Below are 23266 nucleotides of genomic sequence, written 5' to 3' on the forward strand. Positions count from 1 at the left end.
ACAAGGTGGATAACTTAGATGAAATGGACAAATTTCTAGAAGCACACAAGCAACCTACATTGACTAAAGAAGAAATAGAAGAACTCAACAGATCAATCACAAGTAGTAAGATTGAATTAGTCCTCAAACTTCCTAACCAAGAAAAGCCCAGTACCAGATGGCTTCACAGGTGAATTGACCAGTCATTCCAGAAAGAACTAACATCAATCCTGCTTAAATTCTTCCAAAAAAATAGAAGTGTAGTCAACATTGCCTAACTCATTCTATGATGCCAAAATCACCACAATACCAAAGCTACATAAAGAAGCCATAATAAAAGAAAACTACAGACCAATCTCTCTCATGAACTTATATGCAAAAATCCTCAACAACATACTTGCTAATCATATTCAACAATACATCAAATGAATTATACATCATGATCAAGTGGGTTTTATCCCAAGTATGCAAGGATGATTCAACACAAGAAAATCAATCAATGTAATACACCACATTAACAGATCAAAAGAAAAAAAATCAGATGGTCATCTCTATTGAAGTAGAAAAACATTTGCCAAGATACAGCATCCTTTCTTGATAAAAACACTTTAAAAGCTAGAACTAGAAAGAAACTTCCTCAATATGATAAAGGGTATATATAAAAAACCCACAGCTAACATCATAGTCAATGGTGAAATACTAAAGGCTTTCTAAGATATGGAACCAGACAAGCATGCCCACTGTCACTGTTCTTATTTCACACTGTGTTAGAAGTACTTGCTTGAGCTCTTGGGAAAAAAAAAAAAAAAAAGAAATAAAAGGAATCCAAATTGGAAAGAAAGAAAGAAAACTTTCACTATTTGCAGATGACATGATCCTATATGCAGAAAGTCCCCAAAACTCTACAACAAAGCTTCTAGAGGTGATAAATGAGTTCATTAAAGTGTCAGGATATAAGATCAAAAGGTAAAAATCAAAAGCATTTCTGTACACTAAAAATGAGAAATCTGAAGAGGAAAAAAAGAAAAAAATTCCATTTACAATAGTAACTGAAAGAACAATAAACTCAACTAAGGGTGTAAAGGACTTGTATACAGAAAACTATACAACATTTTAAAAGGAAATCAAACAAAGCTTAAATAAATTAAAGAATATTCCATTTTCATGGATTGGAAGACTAAATAACATTAAGATATCTATCCTACCCAAATTGATTTACAGATTTAACACAATCCCAATAAAAACTAAAATAGTTTTTACTGAACTGAAAAAATCAATTATGAAATTTATTTGGAAGGGCAAGGGACCTCAAATAGCCAAAAACATATTTGAAAAAGGAAAACAAAATTGGAGGAATCATGCTACATGACTTTAAAGCATACTATGCCTATCCTTGGGTCAATACCTTGTCAAAACTGCATAGCATTGGCACAAGGATAGGCATACTGACCAATGAACAGAATTGAGAGTTCTGATATAGACCTGTGCATGTATGGCCAACTGATATTTGACAAGGCCACCAAGCCCACTCAACTAGGACAGAATAGCCTCTTCAACGAATGGTACTGGGAGAACTGAATATCCATTTCCATAAAAGAGGATAGCTCTCACATCCCATACAAAAATTAACTCAAGATGGATCAAAGACATAAATATAAGAGCCAAGACCATAGAGCTCCTAGAAGATAATGTAGGGAAGCCTCTATGAGAATTTGTAGTAGGAAATGGTTTTATAAAGTTTACACACAAAGCACAAGCAATAAAAGAAAAAAAAAATAGATAAATGGGACCTTCTCAAAATCAAAAACTTTTGTGTTTCACAGGAGTTTGCCAAGAAATTGAAAAGCAGCCTACTCAATGGGAGAAAATATTTGGGAACCACATATCGAATAAGGGTCTATTATCCAGCATATATAAAGAAATCTTACATCTTGAAAATAAAAAGACAAACAACCCATTTAAAAACTGGGCAAGATTCTATGGAATATGACTGTGTTCATCTTGTCATAGGGTGTTATCTCAGTGAATGGAGACCTACACAATAAATAAGAACATATTAAACCATCCTGGGGAGTCCTGCTACATTCTCAAATACAGGGGCAAGAATCTCTCAAGTACACAGGCAACGCCTAATAAAAGAAAGCCAACCATTATGTCAAGCCCTCAATATTAGTGCCTGTGACTATGAACCTTATTCTTGAACTATTGGAACTTAGTGGTTGCCACAGGTTCCTAGGGAAGAATAAGTAGAATATAGGGCATTTTTAGGGCATTGGAATTGTTCTGTATGATTTTACAATGACAGATACAAGCCATTATGTATTATGTCAAAACCTATAAAAGTATACAGTGCAAAGTGTAAATCATAATGTAAACTATTGACCATAGTTAGTACCAATGCTTCAATTTTTGTTCATCAATTGTAACAAATGTACCATGTACATGTAAGATGATATTAATAGGGGAAAATGTGAGAAGAGGATAAGTGGGGCATATGGAAATCCCTTGTATATATATATATATTTTTTTTCCCTATATTTTTGATGCAACATTTCTGTAACCTAAAGTTTCTTTGAAGATAAAGTAAAAAAAAAAGACACTGGGGGAACATACAGAAGAAATTGTTGGTATACATAAAACATAATCGATCTTATTATATTAATATTAATAATAATATTATTATTACTATATTAAGAAAATTTTTTTTGCCTTTGTTTTTGGGAAGGTTTTGGATTGCAAAAAAGTTACAACTATGGCAGGAGAGAAACCACTGGCACAGAGTACGAGTAGTGTGGGGATGTGTGGGAAAGGATGCACCTGGGGCATGCCTCTATGAGATATGAATGTGTTCATGTGGTCATGGGGTGTTATCTCAGTGGGTGGGTCTCCACCCACTGAGATAAATATTAAACTTCCATCCTAGAAGATATGAGGTGAGCTGTGAAGGAGTACTGATGCTTAATATATGTAGAAGTTTTATAAACTTGACTATAAATGTGTGGAAATGGATAGAGTTGATAGTAACACATTATAGTGTGTAGCAGTTGGTTCATAAATGGGATTGTGGCTAAGAAGGGTAGTCTAAGGATGTAAATGTCAATTGAAAGAAAGCTAGAGTATAATCTAGGGACTGAATAACACAGTGAACCAGAGGCGGATGAGAATTGTGGTTAATTAGTACAAATGCAAGAATGTCCTTCTGTGAACTAGAATGGATGTACGTCACTACTACAGGGTGGTGAGAATGTGGAGAAGCATGGGGAAAATACAATTAATAAAAACTATGAACTGTAGTTAACAGCAATACTGTAATATTCTTGCATCAATGCCAAAGATGTACTGTGTTAATAATGGAGGGAGATATATGGAAAAAATAGGCCAAATGTATGCTATGGGCCACAGGTAGTGTTAATAGTCTGATGATATTATATCATAATCTGTAACAAATGTTCCACAATGGTGTGGTTGTTGGTGAAGGGTTGTGATATGGGAATTCTACACATATGCATGTGGTTTTTTTTTTGTAAATTTACAATATCTGTAACAAAAATCATTTTTAAAAAGTGAACAAAAGCAAAAAACAAACAAAAACTCTCATCCTGAGGAGTCCTGCTACATTCTCTCACACAATGGCAAGAATCTCTAGAGTACATGGGCAGTGCCTAACAAAGGAGGACAGACCAATATGCCAGGTCCTTGATATTAATGCTTGTATTTACGAACCTTATTCTTGTAAAACTGAAACTTAACCTAATAATATATATTGCCTAAGAGTTATCTCCTGAAAACCTCCTTGTTATTCAAATGTGGCCTCTCTCTAAGCCAAACTCAACATGTAAGCTCACTGCTTCCTCCTGGTGTGGGACATGACTCCTGGGGATGAGCCTCCTGGCACCAAGGGATTATTACCAAGTGCCACTAGTGATGCATTTGGAAAAAGATCTTGACCAAAAGGGGAAAATATTAAATATAAATGAGTTTTCAAATGGCTAACAGATTTCAAATGAGTCAGGAGGTAATTCCAGAGGTTATACTTATTCATGTCTCAGGAGACTCTCAAAGACTGCCACACTAAACAGTGCCTCAAGCAAAAGTGCTCCTGGGGGCTCTAGAGACATCTGAACACTATAGGCAGGGAAGGTAACTGCAAGAAATCAGCACCTCATTGATAGGCCTTGCCTCGGAATATATGATAATCTATCTCCCCAATGTATCACGTTAGACTCATTTATAATTGTTTTTTCAAACTAAATAATTTATATGTTCATCTCATTTATAATTTTTCTACAGTTGGTTCTTCTGCCTCTTTTATTTGAACCTATAATTAACACTATATCCATTAAATATATGTCCCAGAAACTTAAATCTCCAGTCTGTCCATATGCTCATTGAGCCCTGAATCTTAGCAGAGTTGCAGGCAACACCTATTCTCCAGTTCATCAGACTTGTCCAGGACAACTAACAAAAAGATGATGAACAAGCCCCATTCCCAAAAACAGAGCTGCAAGCAAGACAGTTCCATCCATCAGCCCCATGGGAACTAAGCCCCATCTTAATCAGGAGGAGAGTGGGCATCACCATCCCCAAATCCTCAAGATAGAGGAGTGAACAAACATAAGGAGGGAATACAACTAGGGACCAAAGCAGACTTACTATTATTCTAGTAATGGAAGAACTTGTTACATTGATACAAAGACAGTGGTCACCAGAGGTTTTGAGGGGAGGGAGAGGGAAGACTAGGTGGAACACGGGGCATTTTTGGGACATTGGAATTGTTCTGCATGACTTTGCAATGAGGGATACAAGCCATTATACATTTTGTCAAAATGTATAAAATTGTGTGATGCGAAGTGTAAACCATAATGTAAACTATAGACCATGTTTAGTAGCAATGCCTCAATATGTGTTCATTAACTATAACAAATGTACCATACTAATGAAAGATCTTATTAATGGGGAAAGTGTGAGAGGGTAGGAGGTGGGGTTATGGGGAATCCCCTGTATTTTCTATGTAAATTTTATGTAATCTAAAACTTGTGTAAAAATAAAGAAAAAATGGGCAAGAATAGACGCTTTTCTAAAGAGGAAATACAAATGGCTAAAAAGCACATGAAAACATGCTCATCAGCACTAGCTATAAGGGAAATGAAAATCAAACAACAATGAGATATCATCTTACATCTATAAGACAGGCTGCTATTTTTTGAATAAAGAGGAGAGTGGGTGTAGCTCAGTGATTGAGTGGTTGAGTGCCTGCTTCCCACATAAGAGGTCCCTGGTTCAATCACTATGGCCTCCTAAAAAACGAAAAACAAAACAAAGAAACTCAGAAAATTACAAGTGTTGGAGAGGATGTGGAAGAATAGGAACAGTCATACACTGCTATTGGGAATGTAAAATAGTGCCGCAACTGTGAAGGACAGTTTGGCAGTTCTTCAGGAAGCTAATTATAGAATTGCCATATGATCCAGCAACCCACTACTAGGTATATGTCCAGAAAAAGTGAAAGCAAGGACACAAACAGATATATGCACACCAATGTTCATAGTAGCATTATTCACTATTGCCAAAAGTTGGAAGCAACCCAAGTTTCCATCAACTGATGAATAGATAAGTAAAATGTGGTATATACATACAATGGAATATTACTCAGCTGTAAGAAGGAATGAAGTTTTGACACATGCAACAACATGGATGAATTTCAAAGACTTTATGTTGAGTGAAGTAAGCCAGTCACTAAAGGACAAATACTGCATGACCTCACTGATATGACCTAAGTAGTTTGAACAGACTCACAGAGATAGAGTCTGGAAGATAAGTTACCAGGAGACAGAAAGGGAATAGAGAGTGGTGAAGCGATGCTCAATCTGGGAGAACCTATGATAAGTTAGAAGGGGAGTGGTTTGGCAGTGGATGGGGGGTGATGGTGGTGCAGGGATTAAGTGGAATTGACAGTGCTGGAATGTGAGGGTGAGAAGGATTGAGTGGGGATTTGGACTATCCATGGAACTGGGGGGTGGGCTGAAGGAAGGAACAGGTGAACTCTGGGGAGGTGGAGGTCTGTGGTTGAAAATACAATTGTGGGAATGTTCTTTTGGCAAATATGGAAGAGGAGGGACACAGGTGCAGGGTGTCAGTGAGGAGGGGATGTGTGGGAAAGGGTGAACCTGGGGCATGCTTCTATGGAATATGAATGTGTTCATCTTGTCATAGGGTGTTATCTCAGGGGGTGGAGACCCACACAATGACCAACAAAATATTAAACTTCCATCCTGGGGAGTCCTGCTATGTTCTGCTGTGTTCTCAAACAAAGGGGCAAGAATCTCTTGAGAACATAAGCAGTGCCTAATAAAATGAAATCGGACCAATATACCAAGTCCTCAATATTAATGCATATGACTATGAACCATATTCTTGTAAAATTGAAATAGCCTAATAATAACTATTCCTTAAGAGTTACCTCCTGAAAACCTCCTTGTTACTCAAATGTGGCCCCTCCCTAAGCCAAACTCAGCAAATAAACATGCTACCTCCCCCACACCCCCGTGTGGGACATGACTCCTGGGGATGAGCCTCCCTGGCACTGAGGGGGTTAATACCAAGCACCAACCAGTGACGCATTTGGAAAAAACGTTGACCAAAAGGGGAAACATCAAATAGAAAAGAATTTTTACAGCTAAGAGATTGCACAATGAGTCAGGTCGTCATTCCAGGGGTTTCACTTAATGCATGTCTTAGGCAGATCTCACTAACTGCCACTGTGAACAAAGCCTCAAATAACAGTGCTCCTGAGGGCTCTAGAGCCATCTAGACAATATACACAAGGCACACAATCCCTTGAAATCAGCATCTTGTCAGTTAGCCTTACCATGAAATATATGACAACCTATTTCCCCAATGTAACAGAGTTAGGTTATTTATAATTTCTCTACACAATTCTTCTATTCCTTTTATTTGAACCTATGTTTAGCATTATAGCCATTAAATGTATGTCTCAGAGACTTAAATCTTCAGTCTATTCATATGCTAGTTAAGCCCTGAATCTCAGAAGAGTTGCAGCCAACACCCACTCTCCAGATCATCAGACTCGCCCAGGACGGCTAACAAATGATAACGATGGACAGCCCCATCCCCAAAAAACAGTATCTTCAACTTCAAGTAAAACAGTACCTTCCATCTGCTCCATAAGACATAAGCCCCTCTCAATCTGAGGCAGAATGAGCATCACCATTCCCAAATCCTCAAGGTTGAGGAATGAACAAACCTAAGGGGGAATGCAACCTTATTAATAATGAATTGGGAAGCAGACTTGGGCCAATGGATAGGGCATCCGCCTACCACATGGGAGGTCCACGATTCAACCCCTGGGCCTCCTTGACCCATGTGGAGCTGATGCGTGCAAGGAGTGCCCTGCCACTCAGGGGTGTCCCCTGTGTAGGGGAGCCCCACGTGCAAGGAGCGTGCCCCGTAAGGAGAGCCACCCAGTGCAAAAAAAAGTGCAGCCTGCCCAAAAATGGAGCCGCACACAGAGAGCTGACACAGCAAGATGATGCAACAAAAAGAAACACAGATTCCTGGTGCCGCTGATAAGGATAGAAGTCGTCACAGAAGAACATGCAGCGAATGGACACAGAGAGCAGACAACTGGGGGAGGCTAAAGGGAGAGAAGTAAAAAATAAATCTTAAAAAAAATAATAATGTCGTAATGGAAAAACATTTAAAATAGTTACAAGATAGTGGTTACCAGAGATTCTGAGGGGAGGGGGAGGGAATAATAGGTGGAACATGGGGCATTTTAGGGCATTGGAATTAAGTGTAAACCACAATGTAAAGTATAGCCCTTGGTTAGTAGCTGTGCTTCAATATTTATTCATCAATTGAACAAATGAAACAATTGTAGGATGTTTTTAATTGGAGAAGATGTGGGAGGGGGGTTGGGGTATATAGGAATCCCTTATACTTTTTTCTTCCCTTCTTGTGTCTCTTATTGCATCACCTTGTTGCGTCAGCTCACTGTCTTGCTTGTCCTCTTTAGGAGGCACCAGGAACCTCTGCTCCCTGTTTTGTTGTATCTCTCATTATGTTTTTCTTCTTGTGTCTCTTGTTGCATCAGTTTGCTGCACCTGTCCATCGCGCCAGCCCACTGTCTTCTTTAGGAGGCATCAGGAACCATGTGGTAGGCAGGAGCTCAATTGCTTGAGCCACATCTGCTTCCCAGGGAATCCCTTTATTTTCAATGTAATTTTTCTGTAATCTAAAACCTCTTTAAAAATAAAATTATATTTAAAAAAAGTATGTATGGTTATGTGCTTGAGCTGTATATATATAAAGTATTAAGAGTACTTGCTAGTGAAGAGTCTTCTAAAATGAAATATGGTAATTCTGAAATTAATATAAATCAGTGACTATGATGTAACATAAAAATTCAACTATATACAATGTAACAGCTCTATTGTGTAGTGGGACATATAGTATTATGACATTGTTAAAAGCTTCATGACATAAAATATCATTAGCATTTCCCAGGAGGCAAAGAGTAGGTGGAAAAAGCCTGAACAAACTGCCATATTAAGATTGTATGAGTATTGGCACTACTTAGATGCTAATGATCTTTCTTATTGAAAAAAATCCCAATTCACCCTTTATGAATTATGTACTTTCTCAACAACAGTTGCTACAAACACCAGGTTCTATAGTAACCAGCACTTTATAATTAGCTCTTCTATGATTTTCCAACTTAAACTGCATCTGCTTTAGTTGCCTACATTAATGTCACACTTCTACACTACAGAGCATGGCTCCAATTCAGATCCTGTATGGAGGGGATACCATGACATTTCAAAACATTTCTCTGATAATCTAGTGATGTAAAAGCTGTGGTACTGGGAAGCGGATGTGGCTCAAGGGATAAGGCCTCTATCTACCATATGACAGGACCCAGGTTTGATCCTTGGGGCCTCCTGGTGAAAAAGAAGATGAGAAAGCATGCCTGTGTGGTGAGTCAAGTGCCCACGTGGTGAGCCAAGTGCCCGCACAGCGAGCCGAGTGCCCTTGGGTGCCTGTGCAGCGAGCCAAGTGCCCACGTGGTGAACTGAGTGCCCGCGTGACTGCCCACATGGCAAGCCAAGTGCCCACGTGAGTGCCCATGTGGTGAGCCAGTGCCCGTGTGGTGAGCCGAATGCCCATGCAGTGGCATGCAAATGAGTCACGCAACAAGAAGGTGACACAACAAGAGACGACGGGAAGAGTCAAGGTGAAGGGCAGTGGAGATCAGGAACTGAGGAGGCACAATTGACAGGGAACTTCTCTCCACATCAGAGGTCCCCAGGATCGAATCCTGGTGAATCCTAGAGGAGAAAGACGAGAAGACAAAAAGAGAAATAGATACAGATGATGACACAGCGAATGGACACAGACAGCAAAAACAGCAGGGTGGGGGAGGAAGAGGGGGAGGTGGAGGGAAAAAACAAATATTAACAAAAAAACTGTGGTGCTGTAAGGTCCTTCAACTGATGAACAGATGGACAAAACATGACATATCCATACAATGGAATATTATTGAACCATAAAAGGAAACGAAGTGCTGATACAAAATGTAAAAGAACCTTGAAGATATTATGCTAAATGAAATTAAATTGAAATCATTTCTTAAATTAAATGACTTAGGATATATGACTAAAGCTAGGTACAAAAGGGTAAATATTATATGATTCCACTTATATGAAATATCTAGAATAAGCACATTCTCAGACACAGGAAGTATTTTAGCAATTAGCAGGACCTGAGGGAGGGGGAATGGGGAATTATTGCTTAAGGGGTATCAAGTTTTGTTTGGGGTGATGAAAAATTTTGTTAATGGATGGGGTTGATGGTAGCACAACACTGAAGAGTAATTAATGCCATTGAATTGTACACTTACAAATGAGTAAAGTAGCAAATTTTATGTTATAAATATGTGTGGCACCAAATAAAACTTTAAAAAGATATGGTACTCAGAGTACACTTCACAGCGAAATCTGACAGCACTACCAACAAAGAAGTTCTTTTTAAAAAACTACCCTCACTAAAAGACAACAAAACCCAACAAAATAAACAAAGGAAAGAAAAACTCCTAATAGTGCCTATACCTTCCAGCCTGAACAAATTGATAACACATACAATGAGCTTCCAAAATAACTTTTAATACTGTATAATAAGTCAAGAAAAAAAGATGCATAAAATTTCCTACGAATTATTGAATATTCAAATTATTCAATATTTTTTTATAAATGTACTGAGAAAAAAACAAATTTAAAGATAGAAATCTTTTACACTTAAAGTTTTCAGGTATGATGTAGGAGATACTGAATAATAGTTGTTTTTCTTCTACACTTCCTAAGTGTAGCTATAAAGCATAGAGATTACAGTTTTCTGTTGGCATAACCTAAAAAAGGACACCTCAAGAAAAAAAAACTCATTATATTGCAAAATCTTCTTCCTTTTTTGCTTCTAGATTTCGCAGCCATTGCAGTCAACTAGGACTACACTGGAATTTACAACTAGAAAAGAGTCTAACTAAAAATGAGACGTATGCTTTTGAAAACAGAAACCACTTGTCAGTGTTTCCTAAAAAGTGCAATTGTCTTCTTTTGTCATTTGATTGTGAGGTGTGAGATTCTGTTTCTAAACAATAGAGCTCAAATGAAACCACACAAGTAAAGGGAAGAAAGTGCCTTGGAGGGAGGGTTCAGTTTGACATAAGGAATACAGGAAATTGTACACTTCTGATGACATTAACTCAAAAAGTATATTCATTTGAGTTTCTCAATAAACCCCTCAAGAGAAAAGGTTTTACTGTTGATTTAGATGAGTATTAAAATAAAGCTTTCTTTCCTGAAATTAGATTATGGGGTATGCCAAGCCAGACCATCTCTGCAGATGATATAAGCTATAATTATTTTGGGAGGTTTCAATCACTGTTTTGGAATTGATACCCAAGGCTTTCTTCTTCTCTTTTCTTTTTGTGGGCTTTTTATGAGGTACTCTGGGAGAGATGGTTTAGTAGGAAATATCAGCTTTTCAAAGATTAAGGTGCAATTATCGTTAAAATAAAAAGCCCATTAGAAGAGTCTCAGAAAGGTTTTCTAGATAAATTTTACTATGCATTGTTTTCACAGGGGCTAAGAAGAAAGAAAAGAAGTTCCTATAATACCTGTAAGATTACCCTCACATTAGCCCACATGAGAAATAAAAGGTTGATGTGAGGGGTTCTCAAATACTAGCTATTCTAGTGCCAAATCCATAAATGAACTTTTCACTAATAACCTCTTTCTTGGCCTATGTAGAATAGAATGGAAGCCTGTATTTTTGGGGCTCAATAACTGTTCTTCCCTGTAAAAGAAAAAAAATCTGGAATTTTGTGCACCTTCATGTAATAAAACATTGGCACATAAAAACATACTTGTCCTTCTACTGACGAACAAGATTTAGTTTGTAGCATGCTCTGTCCATATTGAATTGACTATATGCCAGGCATTGGGCTAGACATTGGGGATCTCTCTGACACTATTTCCAATTTTGGGAATAGAATTAATTAAATAAGAAGAAAACAATATTGCAGTGAGGGAACCTTGAACAGTTATGGTGAAGTTTAAGAGGGATGAAGGAGTGTAGCTCATTCCCAGTCTATGGAAGTAATTACCAGTTACCTAAAGGATAGTCACTAAACACCAAAAATGTTAGGTGCATCTGGTGTGAGCCATAAGGTTTTTATCCACATTAATATTCCCTGCTAGATTGCAGGGAAGCCAAAAATCAACCAAAAAATGAAAAGCACGGTCTCAGCATCAGCACTGCTCTAGGCTTTCGTTTAGGTCAGGCCAGAGCCCAACAGAGGCCTCTACGCACCAAAGTTGTTATCCTAAGCTTCCGTTCACTACAGAGACTTTTAAGCTCAAAATATCCCCTGAAAGCCCGCCCAAACCAGGAAGGACCTTAGTCTTTGCCTTGGAGTGGGAGTTGAGACTTTCTTGTCTCCACAACCAAAGCTATTTAGCAGCTAAAATCCTAAGGAACAGAAACTGCATCTGATGCCTCCTGAAAGCTATGGATGTTCTTGTCCAAACCTTTCTGTCACTGAGACACAATGTTAAGACCAAAGAGACATCAAGGCAAGCCACAGCCTGTTGGCAGTGGCTGGGTGCCTATGACCTATTTCCAGGAGTCCCCCTTTCCTCAGTTATTTGGGGAATCTGCCTTAGAAAAGAGCCAGAAGCGCCTCTTTAACAAGTCCATTCCACTATTAAAATTGACACTGATTTAGGAGTGGGTCTAAGTAGGTGTAAATTAGTACAAAACAGAATAGCATAGTGTCATAGAATCATGGACTCCAGCCAGCTGCCAGGTCACACTTACGAGCTGTATGACCTTGAGGCAAGTTATTAACCTCTCCAGGCTGCAGATCCTTCATTTGTAAAATGGAGATAATAATAGTACTTATCTTAAGGGAATTTTCTTAGGATTAAATCATCAATATTTATAAAGAACTTTGAACACTGTCTGGCACATAGTAAGTGCTATGTAAGTTTTTTTTAGGAGGTACTGGGGATTAAATCTGGGACTTCATACATGGGAAATAGGCACTCAACACTGAGCTACATCTACTCTCTGTATTTTTAAAAATAACAGCAACAGGAAAAAGTGCTCATTGGGGTTTGTAAAGCAATTTATGCTGCTTAGGCATTCAGACATATTCTCATTCTAAGTAGGTTTAGAACCTAGGCTTCCAGTCATAACATACACGAAACCCAGGGGAGCCTTGGGACCAAGTTGAGTTTTGGAAAATCTTCAGGGCCTGAGCAGAGAAGGTCTCTTCAGCTACAGAAGGCCCTGTCCCTTTTCCAAACGACCCTCCTCTAACTCCTGGTCTCCAGGGCTGATCTCAGCTGGGGCAGAGAGCAGGGTCAAGGGTAGGGTGAAGGGAGCCATATTTCCAGTTATTTCCCTAAACTTTTTTCTGTACTCTAGTCATGATACCTGTATAACGTCATTGTCTAAATCTTGTCCCAGAGATTCATGATCTGATGATAAAAGTTCAGGACTTGTTTCACCTTGTTTTGAGATCACTGGGCACCAAATCAATAGGAAATGATGGAAGGACCAGAGGCCAGGAATGCTGCCAAATTAACCAACCAATAGACATTTTGAGCATCTCTGCTGTGTGAGGAGGCACTGTGCTATTAACAAAGCTTTGGCCCTCAACAAGTAGGAGGTAACGTACCACCATTTGTAATTGCTATCATTTATATTGATCACTTCCTGTCCAATTCCGGTAAGTTTGTAGGCCTCAGTCAATATAGACTCTTTCAAGAAATCCTACTTTATGAATAAAAGGAATATTGATACCACATAGCTCAATCATCTTATGGCTAAATAGCAGAAACTAAACTGCAGAGCTGATTTTTACAAGCGAAGGTATACAGCCAAATCGCTACAACACTTTACATGGTGGATCTCTGACCAGCCTCATCAAGGGACACGTTTCTTTTTCTTGCTGCTACTTCACTGTTTAACTCTGAATCAGATTTGTCCTTGCTGTTGCCAATGTCTATTGCCATGGAACCTTCAACTCCCTCTGCAGTGCCACCGTTTGGCTGAAGAAGAATAGAATTTGGTTCTTTAGGACGTTTCCATTGTGGTCTGGTGACTATCCAAAAAATGAGGGCTCCAAACACTAGAATCAGAAGTCCGAGGGTATTTGTAAAAATACCTTCTGGTGGGAATGTACTATATGCAGGATTTTTCCTGTGAAAAAAGAAAGAATGGGTCCAATTACAAATAGGATGATATAGTAACATGCAAAACAGTCTGGTACAGCTGCAATGCAAATTCCCTTAAAGATTTCTATTAAGAAGAAATTTAAATTACGCTGTAATTCAGGCAGTGGAATATTATGAAATTGTTAAAAACTGTAAGTATAAAAATAATATACTACCTGGAATGCCTGCATCATTAAGAGGTGAAAAAGGGAAGAAACAAAAATGTATGTGCAGTTATTACAATTAATATAAAAATGAATCAAAAAGACTGAAAGAAACTGCATAACTTCAATACATATTTTGTAAGGGCGGTAGAATTTGCTGGACTTTTTGGCCCTTCTTCCAAGCTCTTAATTATATTACATTATATCTTAATATAACAAAAAAGTTTTAAACCAACATTTTTTATCTTTTAATTTTAATACAAGTTTTAAAATTACATTTATGTCACATTTTCCAAACCATATTCAAAGATTTAACACATTATAACTTAAGTATTACAATTAGGAACCCTATGTAACTTACAGGGCGAAAAACAGTTTCTCAGTCAATCCCATAAGTGCTGTTGCAATCACTGTTCCAAAGATGAGAAGACCAGAGTAAACGTGTATAGGCATTACAACTGCTCGGAGAGAAAGTGGAGCCCAAGGAAGCAGAAAAATGAAAAAACCTAGGAGAAGCTAAACACAAAAAAAGTATAAAAGTTTATCATTTTATTTTAAATTTTACCTAATCTTAAAATTATTATTATAAAACAATATATGCAAAATAAGAAAAACTTTCATAACCTTTCTTCTAGAACCAAAGGCAAAAAATGAAGTTTCCCCACCTCGGTTCTGCCACCCAAAGATAACACTTATGGTCTCCTTTCCATGTATAGTTAGAGAAAATGTCTATGCCTATACAAGTGTGTGTGCCTATATATGAATCTATGTGTCTATATATGGTTTACAGGTATATGTATATGCTTTAGATGTATATGATTCACATGAAGACTCTTCCTAGCTCTCCTTCATCTGCCTGCTATTTTATATACTCACTCATTCCTTCATTCAACACACATTTATGTTTGCAACCCGGTGTTGTTTTAGATGCTGGGGATGCTGCATAAGACAGACAAGCTCCCCATGCCTGAGGAATTCACATTTATTTATTTATTTATTTATTTATTTATTTATTTAAAACAAATTCTCTCTCTATATATATATATTTTAAGATTTTTAATTTATTTATTTAATTCCCCCACCCCCACCCCCAGTTGTCTGTTCTCTGTGTCTGTTTGCTGCGTCTTGTTTCTTTGTCCGCTTCTGTTATTGTCAGCGGCAAGGGAAGTGTGGGCGGCGCCATTCCTGGGCAGGCTGCACTCTCCTTCGGGCTGGGTGGCTCTCCTTAAGGGTGCACTCCTTGCGCATGGGGATCCCCCACACGGGGGACACCCCTGCATGGCAGGGCACTCCCTACATGCATCAGCACTGCGCGTGGGCCAGCTCCACACGGGTCAAGGAGGCCCGGGTTTGAACCGCAGACCTCCCATGTGGTAGACGGATGCCCTAACCACTGGGCCAAGTCCGTTTCCCCACATTTATTTTTATCAATGTTGCTGTTATATCCTACTTAGGTCAGTGGTTCTCAAATGTCAGCGTTCATCTGAATGTCCTGGAGGACTTGTTGAAGCACATGTTATTTGGCACTATCCCTAGAACGACTGAGTAGGTCCGGAGCCTGAGGACTGCATTTCTAATTTCCCAGATGTTGTGAATGCTGCTGGTCTAGGACCACACTTTGAGAAACACTGTCTTAGGTGATTGCCAAGTTGTGCTCTTCAATGCCACTTCTCTCCTAGGGGGGAAAATCTAGCCAGCACCAATGAGAATATGTCCACTGTTCTACCCAACCCCCCATGGCTCCCTCATCTGTTTGCTTGTTGTTTTTGCTCATCGTCAGCTCACCGGTTTTTTTTTCTTTGCTCATTGTGTGCTCCTTTCTTCTTTAGGAGGCACCAGGAACTGAACCCTGGACCTCCCATATGGAACACCCATCTGTTTGAGTTACATCCGCTCCCTGCTTGGTTTTGTTTTGCTTGCTAACTGCTCATTGTTTGTTCATTGTCTTGATCATTGTATTTTTTTTTTGCTTGTTGTCTGTTCATTGTTTTTTGCTTGAAGTCTGCTCATTGTTTTTGCTTTATGTCTGCTCGTTGTTTGTTTGTCTTTTTTAGGAGCACAGGGAATCAAACCTGGGACCTCCCATGTGGGAGGTGGGCACCCAACTGCCTGACCCACATCAGCTCCCCATAGTTTTTTAATAAAGGAAGATAACAGACACTTGAATTGGCCAGTAAGTCTCCTGCCAGTATCCTATACCTCCTTACTCCAGTGTCTCTTCATCATATCCATCTGGCAATAGCCCAACCCAACTCTAGCTCAGCCATCTTCATGACTATCCTCGGATTTACTGCTGGAGTACATCACACAATCAAGGACACTATCATCACTATAAATCCATGGTTATGATGCCTGTGGTTATGAACAGCCCAACACAGTTCACCAATCCTTCTATTACCAGATTTATTACTGGCTCTACCATTATCCCCATGCTCAAACTTCTGACTCACCTGTGCCTCTTCACAATTGGCAGATGATCTTACTAGCACCTCATGGGAAAAAACAAGGCAACTTCAGAGAAGATCATTGATTTCTTGCCACCAAACCAAACAATCTGTCCCAAGCAATGATTCCTTCCTCTCTTCAATTACAATGGAGTTGGTGTCCTCCAATTTTCCCACTGTGCTCTGCCACCTGCCTTCTGAAGGACCTACCAGTAGATTATTTCCTCTCCCATGCATTCACCTGTCCTTCTTCATGGTGTCTTCCCACCATCATTTCCACATACCCAAACTGCTTGCAGTAAAAATTAGAAGTAAAAACAAACAAACAAACAAAAACGAAACTAAAAAGCAAAAACCTGCCTTCTATCCCTGTCAGTTACCACCCTGGACACTCCTCCTTACCCAAACCTCTTGACTGAGTTGTCTCTCCATTTCTCACCTTCTACTCCCTTTTCAATTCACTGCATTCTGGCTACTGCCTCCAAGGAAACTGCTCTCAAAAGAGAGGGTTACTAAATCCAATGAATGATTTTCAGACCTCATTTTGCTTGACTTCTCAGTAGCATCTGACATTCCTCCAACACCCACTTCCCCCTCCATAGTTCCCCTTCTCATCCACCCACTTGCTCCAAATTGCAAGTCATTCTCATCCCATATGTCTCTTTCCAAATTTCATTAATTCTACCTCCTAAATCATTTGTTTTGTTTTGTTTGTTTGTTTTAAGATTTTTTATTATTTATTTATTTCTCTCCCCTACCCCCCTGCCCTGCCCCGGTTGTCTGTTCTCTGTGTCTATTTGCTGAGATGTCTTCTTTGTCCGCTTCTGTTGTTGTCAGCGGCATGGGAATCTGTGTTGCTTTTTGTTGGGTCATCTTGTGTCAGCTCTCCATGTGGGCGGTGCCACTCTTAGGTAGGCTGCACTTTATTTCACGCTGGGCAGCTCTCCTTATGGGGCACACTCCTTGCGCGTGGGGCTCCCCTACATGGGGGACACCCCTGTGTGGCACGGCACTCCTTGAGCACATCAGCACTGCGCTTGGGCCAGCTCCACACGGGTCAAGGAGGCCCGGGGTTTGAATCGCGGACCTCCCATGTGGTAGATGGACGTCCTAACCACTGGGCCAAGTCCGCTTCCCCTAAATCTTTTGAATCTGTCCACTTTACTGCATTGCTACTGCTACTCCTCCAGGCCACCATCACTTCTCTCCTGAATTTCCATAAATGCCCTCAAGCTAGTCTTCTGACATTTACTCCTGTCCAGACTTCAAGTCATCTTCTACTCAGGAGCCAGAATGATATCTTTAAAATGGCAAATCATCTCATATCATTCATCTACTTAAAATCTTCTAGTCACTTCCCACTGCTTCTAGACTACTAAAGCCTAGATTCCTAAATATGCCCCAGAAGCCTGCTGTTATTTGCACCCCCATCTCTCTAAACTCATCTTGTGCTACTCCCCATTTAATAATAATAACCTTGTGGGAAGTGGATGTGGCTCGAGCAATTGACTCCCACCTACCACATAGGAGGTCCGTGGTTCAATTCCCAGTGCCTTCTGGTGAGGATGAGCAAGACAGCAAGCTGGGGTGATGGGAAAGGCATGGTGAGCTGACGCAACAAGATGACACAACAAAGGAGACACAAGGAGGAATGCCAATGAGAGATACAATGAAAGCAGGGAGCTAAGGTGGCTCAAGTGATTGAGTGCCTCTCTCCCACACGGGAAGTCCCAGGTTGGGTTCCCAATGCCTCCTAAATAGAAGACAAGCAGACACAGAGAGCACACAGCAAATGGACACAGAGAGCAGGTAGCAAGTGTAAACGAGGGGGGGATAAGTAAATGAAATAAATCTTAAAAAAAATGACCTAGTGAAGGATGTATCAAAAACCTTAATTTACAGGCAAACTAAGACCAGAAGTTAATTAACTTGTCACAAGGTCACCAGCTAGCTACCAAATGGATGAACCTGATTCAAACTGAGATCCCTGACTGCTAATCCTGTACTTTGTCTTAAATATTTCTTACACTCTGGATCTGAGCAAGGAAGAAGCCAGGGGCCAAAATTTATCCTGCTAAACAAAAGCTGTGAAATGATATAAAACGATATTTCTGAGAATCTGGATATTTTGAGAGCAAAAGAGAATCCTGAGATAATTTAAAATGTTTTTTCATGCATCCAAGTTTAATATTAGAAGATCTATTGATTCAATAGTCCACAATAATAGATTAAAGGAGAAAAAAACATATTTATCTGAACAGAGTAAAAGCAATAAAATTCCATATCCATTCATGATTTTAAAAAGATAAAATCTTTTCACAAACTGGAATAGGAGGAAACTTGAAGCATCAAGTTTTGCTATACCCCACCAATAACAAAATATTAGAGACATTCTCTTTAAAATAAGAACAAGGCAAGACTTCCTATCTCCACTTCTATATTTCTATTCAATTCTATCCTGCCTTGGCTAAGATACAGAGGAAAAGAGATACGATAGAATTGGCACTGCAGAAAAGTGGCAGGGGCAGGGCCAATTCAATAAATGGTACAGGGACAACAGTTTATCCACATGGAAAAAGAATGAAATTGGGTCACTACCTGTATTAGTCAGTCAAAGGGGGTGCTGATGCAAAATACCAGAAATTGGTTGGTTTTTATAAGGGATATTTATTTGGGGTAGGAACTTACAGATACCAGGCTATAAAGCATAAGTTACTTCCCTCACCAAGGTCTATTTGTCACGTGTTGGAGCAAGATGGCTGTCAGTGTCTGTGAGGGCTCAGGCTTCCTGGGTTTCTACATTCCTGGGGCTTGCTTTTCTCTGGGTTCAAGGTTCCTTTCTTTCTAGGGCTGGCTTCTCTTTCCTCTGTGAGGTTACTTCCTGGGGCTTCCACTTAAGTCTTCAGCATCAAACTCCAACATCAAAACTCCAAAATCAGAAGCCCACAATTCTGTCCTCTGCCATGCCTTTTATCTGTGAGTCCCCACCCACCAATAGGTGGGGACTCAATGCCCTAATAACGTGGCCCAATTAAAGCCCTAATCATAACTCAATCAGGCCTAGGTACAGATCAGATTACAAACATAATCCAGTATCTACTTTTGGAATTCATAACCATATCAAACTGCTTCACTACCTCATATAATATGCTAAAGCTAATTTCAGGGGAACTATGCACTGAGGTTCCCAAGACAGAATTTTAATACTGTTAATAGAAAACATAAGAGAATGTTTTGACCTCAGGGTAGGAAAGGATTTCAGCCACCAAAAACAAAACAAAACAAAACAAGACAAGAACACAAAGCTATAGCCCTAAAAGAAAAGATACTTAATTTGATTACACTGAGTATTTCTCTTAGTCAGGAAACACTAATGAGAGAGAAAATACAGCTTCAAACTGTAAGATTCCTACAATACATAAAAATGAAAAAGAATTTGAAGCAGAACTCCTACAAATATTTAAGGAGAAGAAAACAAACTCATTTTATAAATGGATAAAAGGCAAAAACTGTTACTTCTCAGTAGAAAAAACAGAAGTAACCAGCAAAATGAACACTAAGACCACAAGAAGACATCATTTTATAACCATTACTTTGGCAAGAATTAGAAAATTTGGAGGGACATGTGTTGGCAAGGATGTGGCATATGGGAATTCATATACAATGCTGGTGGGAATATAATCAGGGTATACTATTTTGGAAAACCATTTGGCATTATCTTGCTAGGGTGAACATATAATTCCACTCCTAGGGAAGCAGACATGACTCAACAGAGCCTCCGCCTACCATATGGAGGGTCCGGGGTTGGATACCCAGGACCTCCTGATCCGTGTGGTGAGTTGGCCCACGCACAATGCAGTCGTGCTCAAGGAGTGTTGTGCCATTCAGGGGCGCCCGCGTGTAGGGGAGCCCTATGTGCAAGGACTATGCCCCGCAAGGAGCACTACCCTGCAGGGAAAAAGAGCAGCCCGCCCAGGAGTGACACTGCACACGCGGAGAGCTGACACAGCAAGATGACACAACAAAAAAGAGACATAGTTTCCCAGTGCTGCCAGTTAATGCAAGTGGATGCAGAAGAACACACAGCGAATGGACACAGAGAGCAGACAAAGGGGGAAGGGGAGAGAATTAAATAAAAGAAATCTTTAAAAAATAATAATAATAATAATTCCACTCCTAAACATCTGCCCAGAGAAACTCCTACATATGAGTAGGAGGAGAAATGTATATGAATGTTCATTGTAGCACTGCCTGTAACAGAAAACAAATGAAAGTAGCCCAAATGTTGGGTAGCAGAAGATGGATAAATAAAGTTACAGAATATTTATACAATGGAATAACAAGTAAAAATGGGGAGTGGAAGTGGCCTGCCTCTCCACATAAAAGGTCCCGGGTTCAGGTTCCAGTGCCTCCTAAAGAAGACAAACAAACAATAAGCAGATAAAAGCAGACATTGAGCAAAAACAACAAGCAGACAATAAGCAAAAACAAGCAAGACAACAAACAAACAACGAGCAAACAACAAGCAAAACCAAATGAACAGGGAGTGGATATGGCTCAAGCCGTTGAGTGCCTGCCTCCCACACGGGAGGTCCTGGGTTTGGTTTCAGGTGCCTCCTAAAGAAACAATGAGCAGACAATGAGCAAAAACAACAAGCAGGCAGCCAGCAAAAACAACAAGCAAACAGACAAGGGAGCCATCTCAGGGTGGGGGTGGGGGGAATGAATGACCTATAGCTAGAGGAATCGATATACTTGAATCAGTAGAATGAAAAGTTGCAATAGAACCCACATAGTGTGAGACCATTTATTTTTTTAAGTTCCTTTAAAAAAAAAAGTCAAACTAAACAATATGTTGTTTGGGGATTCATAATATGCAATAAAAGTATAAAGAAAAATAGGAAATCAGGAAAAAACTTCAGGAGAATGATTACCGCAGGGCAGGGGTTCTTAACCCTTTTTGTTCCATGGACTCCTCTGCCAGTCAGGTAAAATGAATACTTCTGTAATTTATTTATTGCAAACATTCATAAGTGAAGGAAATGCTAGATTTCACTTACAGGTCAGAGAAAATATAGAAAATAACTTGATTTTTTTCAATTCAAGCTCACAGAGCCCCTGAAATCTTTCCATGGACCCCTAGTTAAGAACCCCTGCTCTAGGGCTGGGATAGTAGAGAGATGCGGGATGAAGGAGGGTACAGGGGAGGCCTCTATGTGTTCTAAATTAGGTTGGATGGTGGAATATAGGAGTTCATTATGTTATAATTCATAGCTTCATACATTCAATAGTTCTTTAAAAAATGCCCCAAAGACAAAGTTTCATAAATAGTAAAGAAATCTAAGCTAGAAATGCTTTATAATCCACGGAACATGAGAAAAGGATACCTTCCAGTTCTTTTTGGTTGTGTTGATCTGTCGCTTGCTTCCTCTGTTATTTACCGAACTAATCCAGGTAGTGGCTTTATTTGGCAGCTAAAGCCTGATTTTGCACTCATTTTATGCTAAACCAAACTCCTACAGTGTTAAAGTGAGAGAATCTAATCTTGAAAATCTCTCCCACCCTCTTATTCCTCTGCAGTAGTTTTATTCCTTGAGTTGGACTGAGAAGGGAGTGCAAACTAACCGCAAAATTGGATAAATGGTCTTCATGCAACTATACTTTGTGACTGAAACACAAAGCCATTTGGTCGAGAACACCCCTGTGGCTGGTGTAGGGGTAAGCGAGCAACAAGCCAGGCTGCTGCAGCTGTGCCGAGTGGGTGTTTCCTGCTCGCCACCCGAAGCGGCAGCCTTAAGAACAGCCATTCAGAGTGTTTCTGACTCAGAAAGTGAAATTGCTTCCCCTATTTACTTTTAACTTAAAAAATGTGATAGAAAATAATCTCAATCAAGGCATATTTGTCGTGGCTCATGTGTTTTTGCAACTAAGAATATGGAGACAAGAATCTTTGTAAATCACGATGAAGGAGCTTAGCTCCTATCAAGAGTGAAGAAAGAAGAAATGGTTTCTTTCCATTGGGAAAGGAATTGTTCTTTCATTTAATTTCTTCCTTACCGTGCCTGGGAGATCTGTCACTTTTATGGAGAAGCCACACAAATTACTTAAAAACAGCTTTCATACAACAAAGGAAGAAAGCTGGAATACAGTCTTTTCAAGAAAAAGAATAGGAAACTATGGTTACCTGGTTCCTGACTGAACAACCAAAAGGCACAATCTGTGTGTTGGAGGGTGGGGGTGGGGGTTTGCTTAGTTTAAAAATTTTTGAGAGGCAGCAGACTTGGCCCAGTGGTTAGGGCATCCGCCTGCCACATGGGAGGTCCACGGTTCAAACCTCGGGCATCCTTGACCCGTGTGGAGCTGGCCCATGCGCAGTGCTGATGCACGCAAGGAGTGCCATGCAATGCAGGAGTGTCCCCCGCGTAGGGGAGCCCCACACGCAAGGAGTGTGCCCTGTAAGGAGAGCCACCCAGTGCGAAAGAAAGTGCAGCCTGCCCAGGAATGGTGCTGCCACACAGAGAGCTGACACAACAAGATGACGCAACAAAAAGAAGCAAGATGACGCAACAAAAAGAAGATGATGCAACAAAAAGAAACACAGATTCCTGTGCCACTGACAACAACAGAAGCAGACAAAGAAATAAGACGCAGCAAATAAACACAGAGAACAGACAACCGGGGTGGGGTGGGGAAGAGGAGAGAAATAAGTAAATCTTTTAAAAAAATTTTATATACATATATACATATACATATACGTATATATAGAATTTATATATAACATATAAGGTTTTCATATGTTATTTATTTATATTTTAGAACAAAAGAGCCACATTGTTAAGCAAGTCAAACAAGATATACTATAGAAATTAATAGTTCCTTTCTG

At 39.6% G+C, this 23266-nt stretch overlaps 1 protein-coding gene across 1 annotated transcript in view; it reads right to left on the bottom strand.

Annotated features, from left to right (window-relative positions):
- Positions 1 to 10139: 10139 nt before the first annotated feature.
- Positions 10140 to 23266, bottom strand: part of CYBRD1 (cytochrome b reductase 1) — a 38222-nt gene continuing 25095 nt past the window's right edge. The window contains exons 3-4 of the mRNA XM_058300652.2: positions 14301 to 14455; positions 10140 to 13761 (exon numbers count right to left, since the gene is read on the bottom strand). Of these exons, the coding sequence (XP_058156635.1) occupies positions 13458 to 13761; positions 14301 to 14455 (459 nt within the window). The 3' untranslated portion in view covers positions 10140 to 13457. The remainder of the gene's footprint in view (positions 13762 to 14300; positions 14456 to 23266) is intronic.

This window comes from Dasypus novemcinctus, chromosome 7 (genome assembly GCF_030445035.2).
Source record: "Dasypus novemcinctus isolate mDasNov1 chromosome 7, mDasNov1.1.hap2, whole genome shotgun sequence".
NCBI classification, from domain to species: domain Eukaryota; kingdom Metazoa; phylum Chordata; class Mammalia; order Cingulata; family Dasypodidae; genus Dasypus; species Dasypus novemcinctus.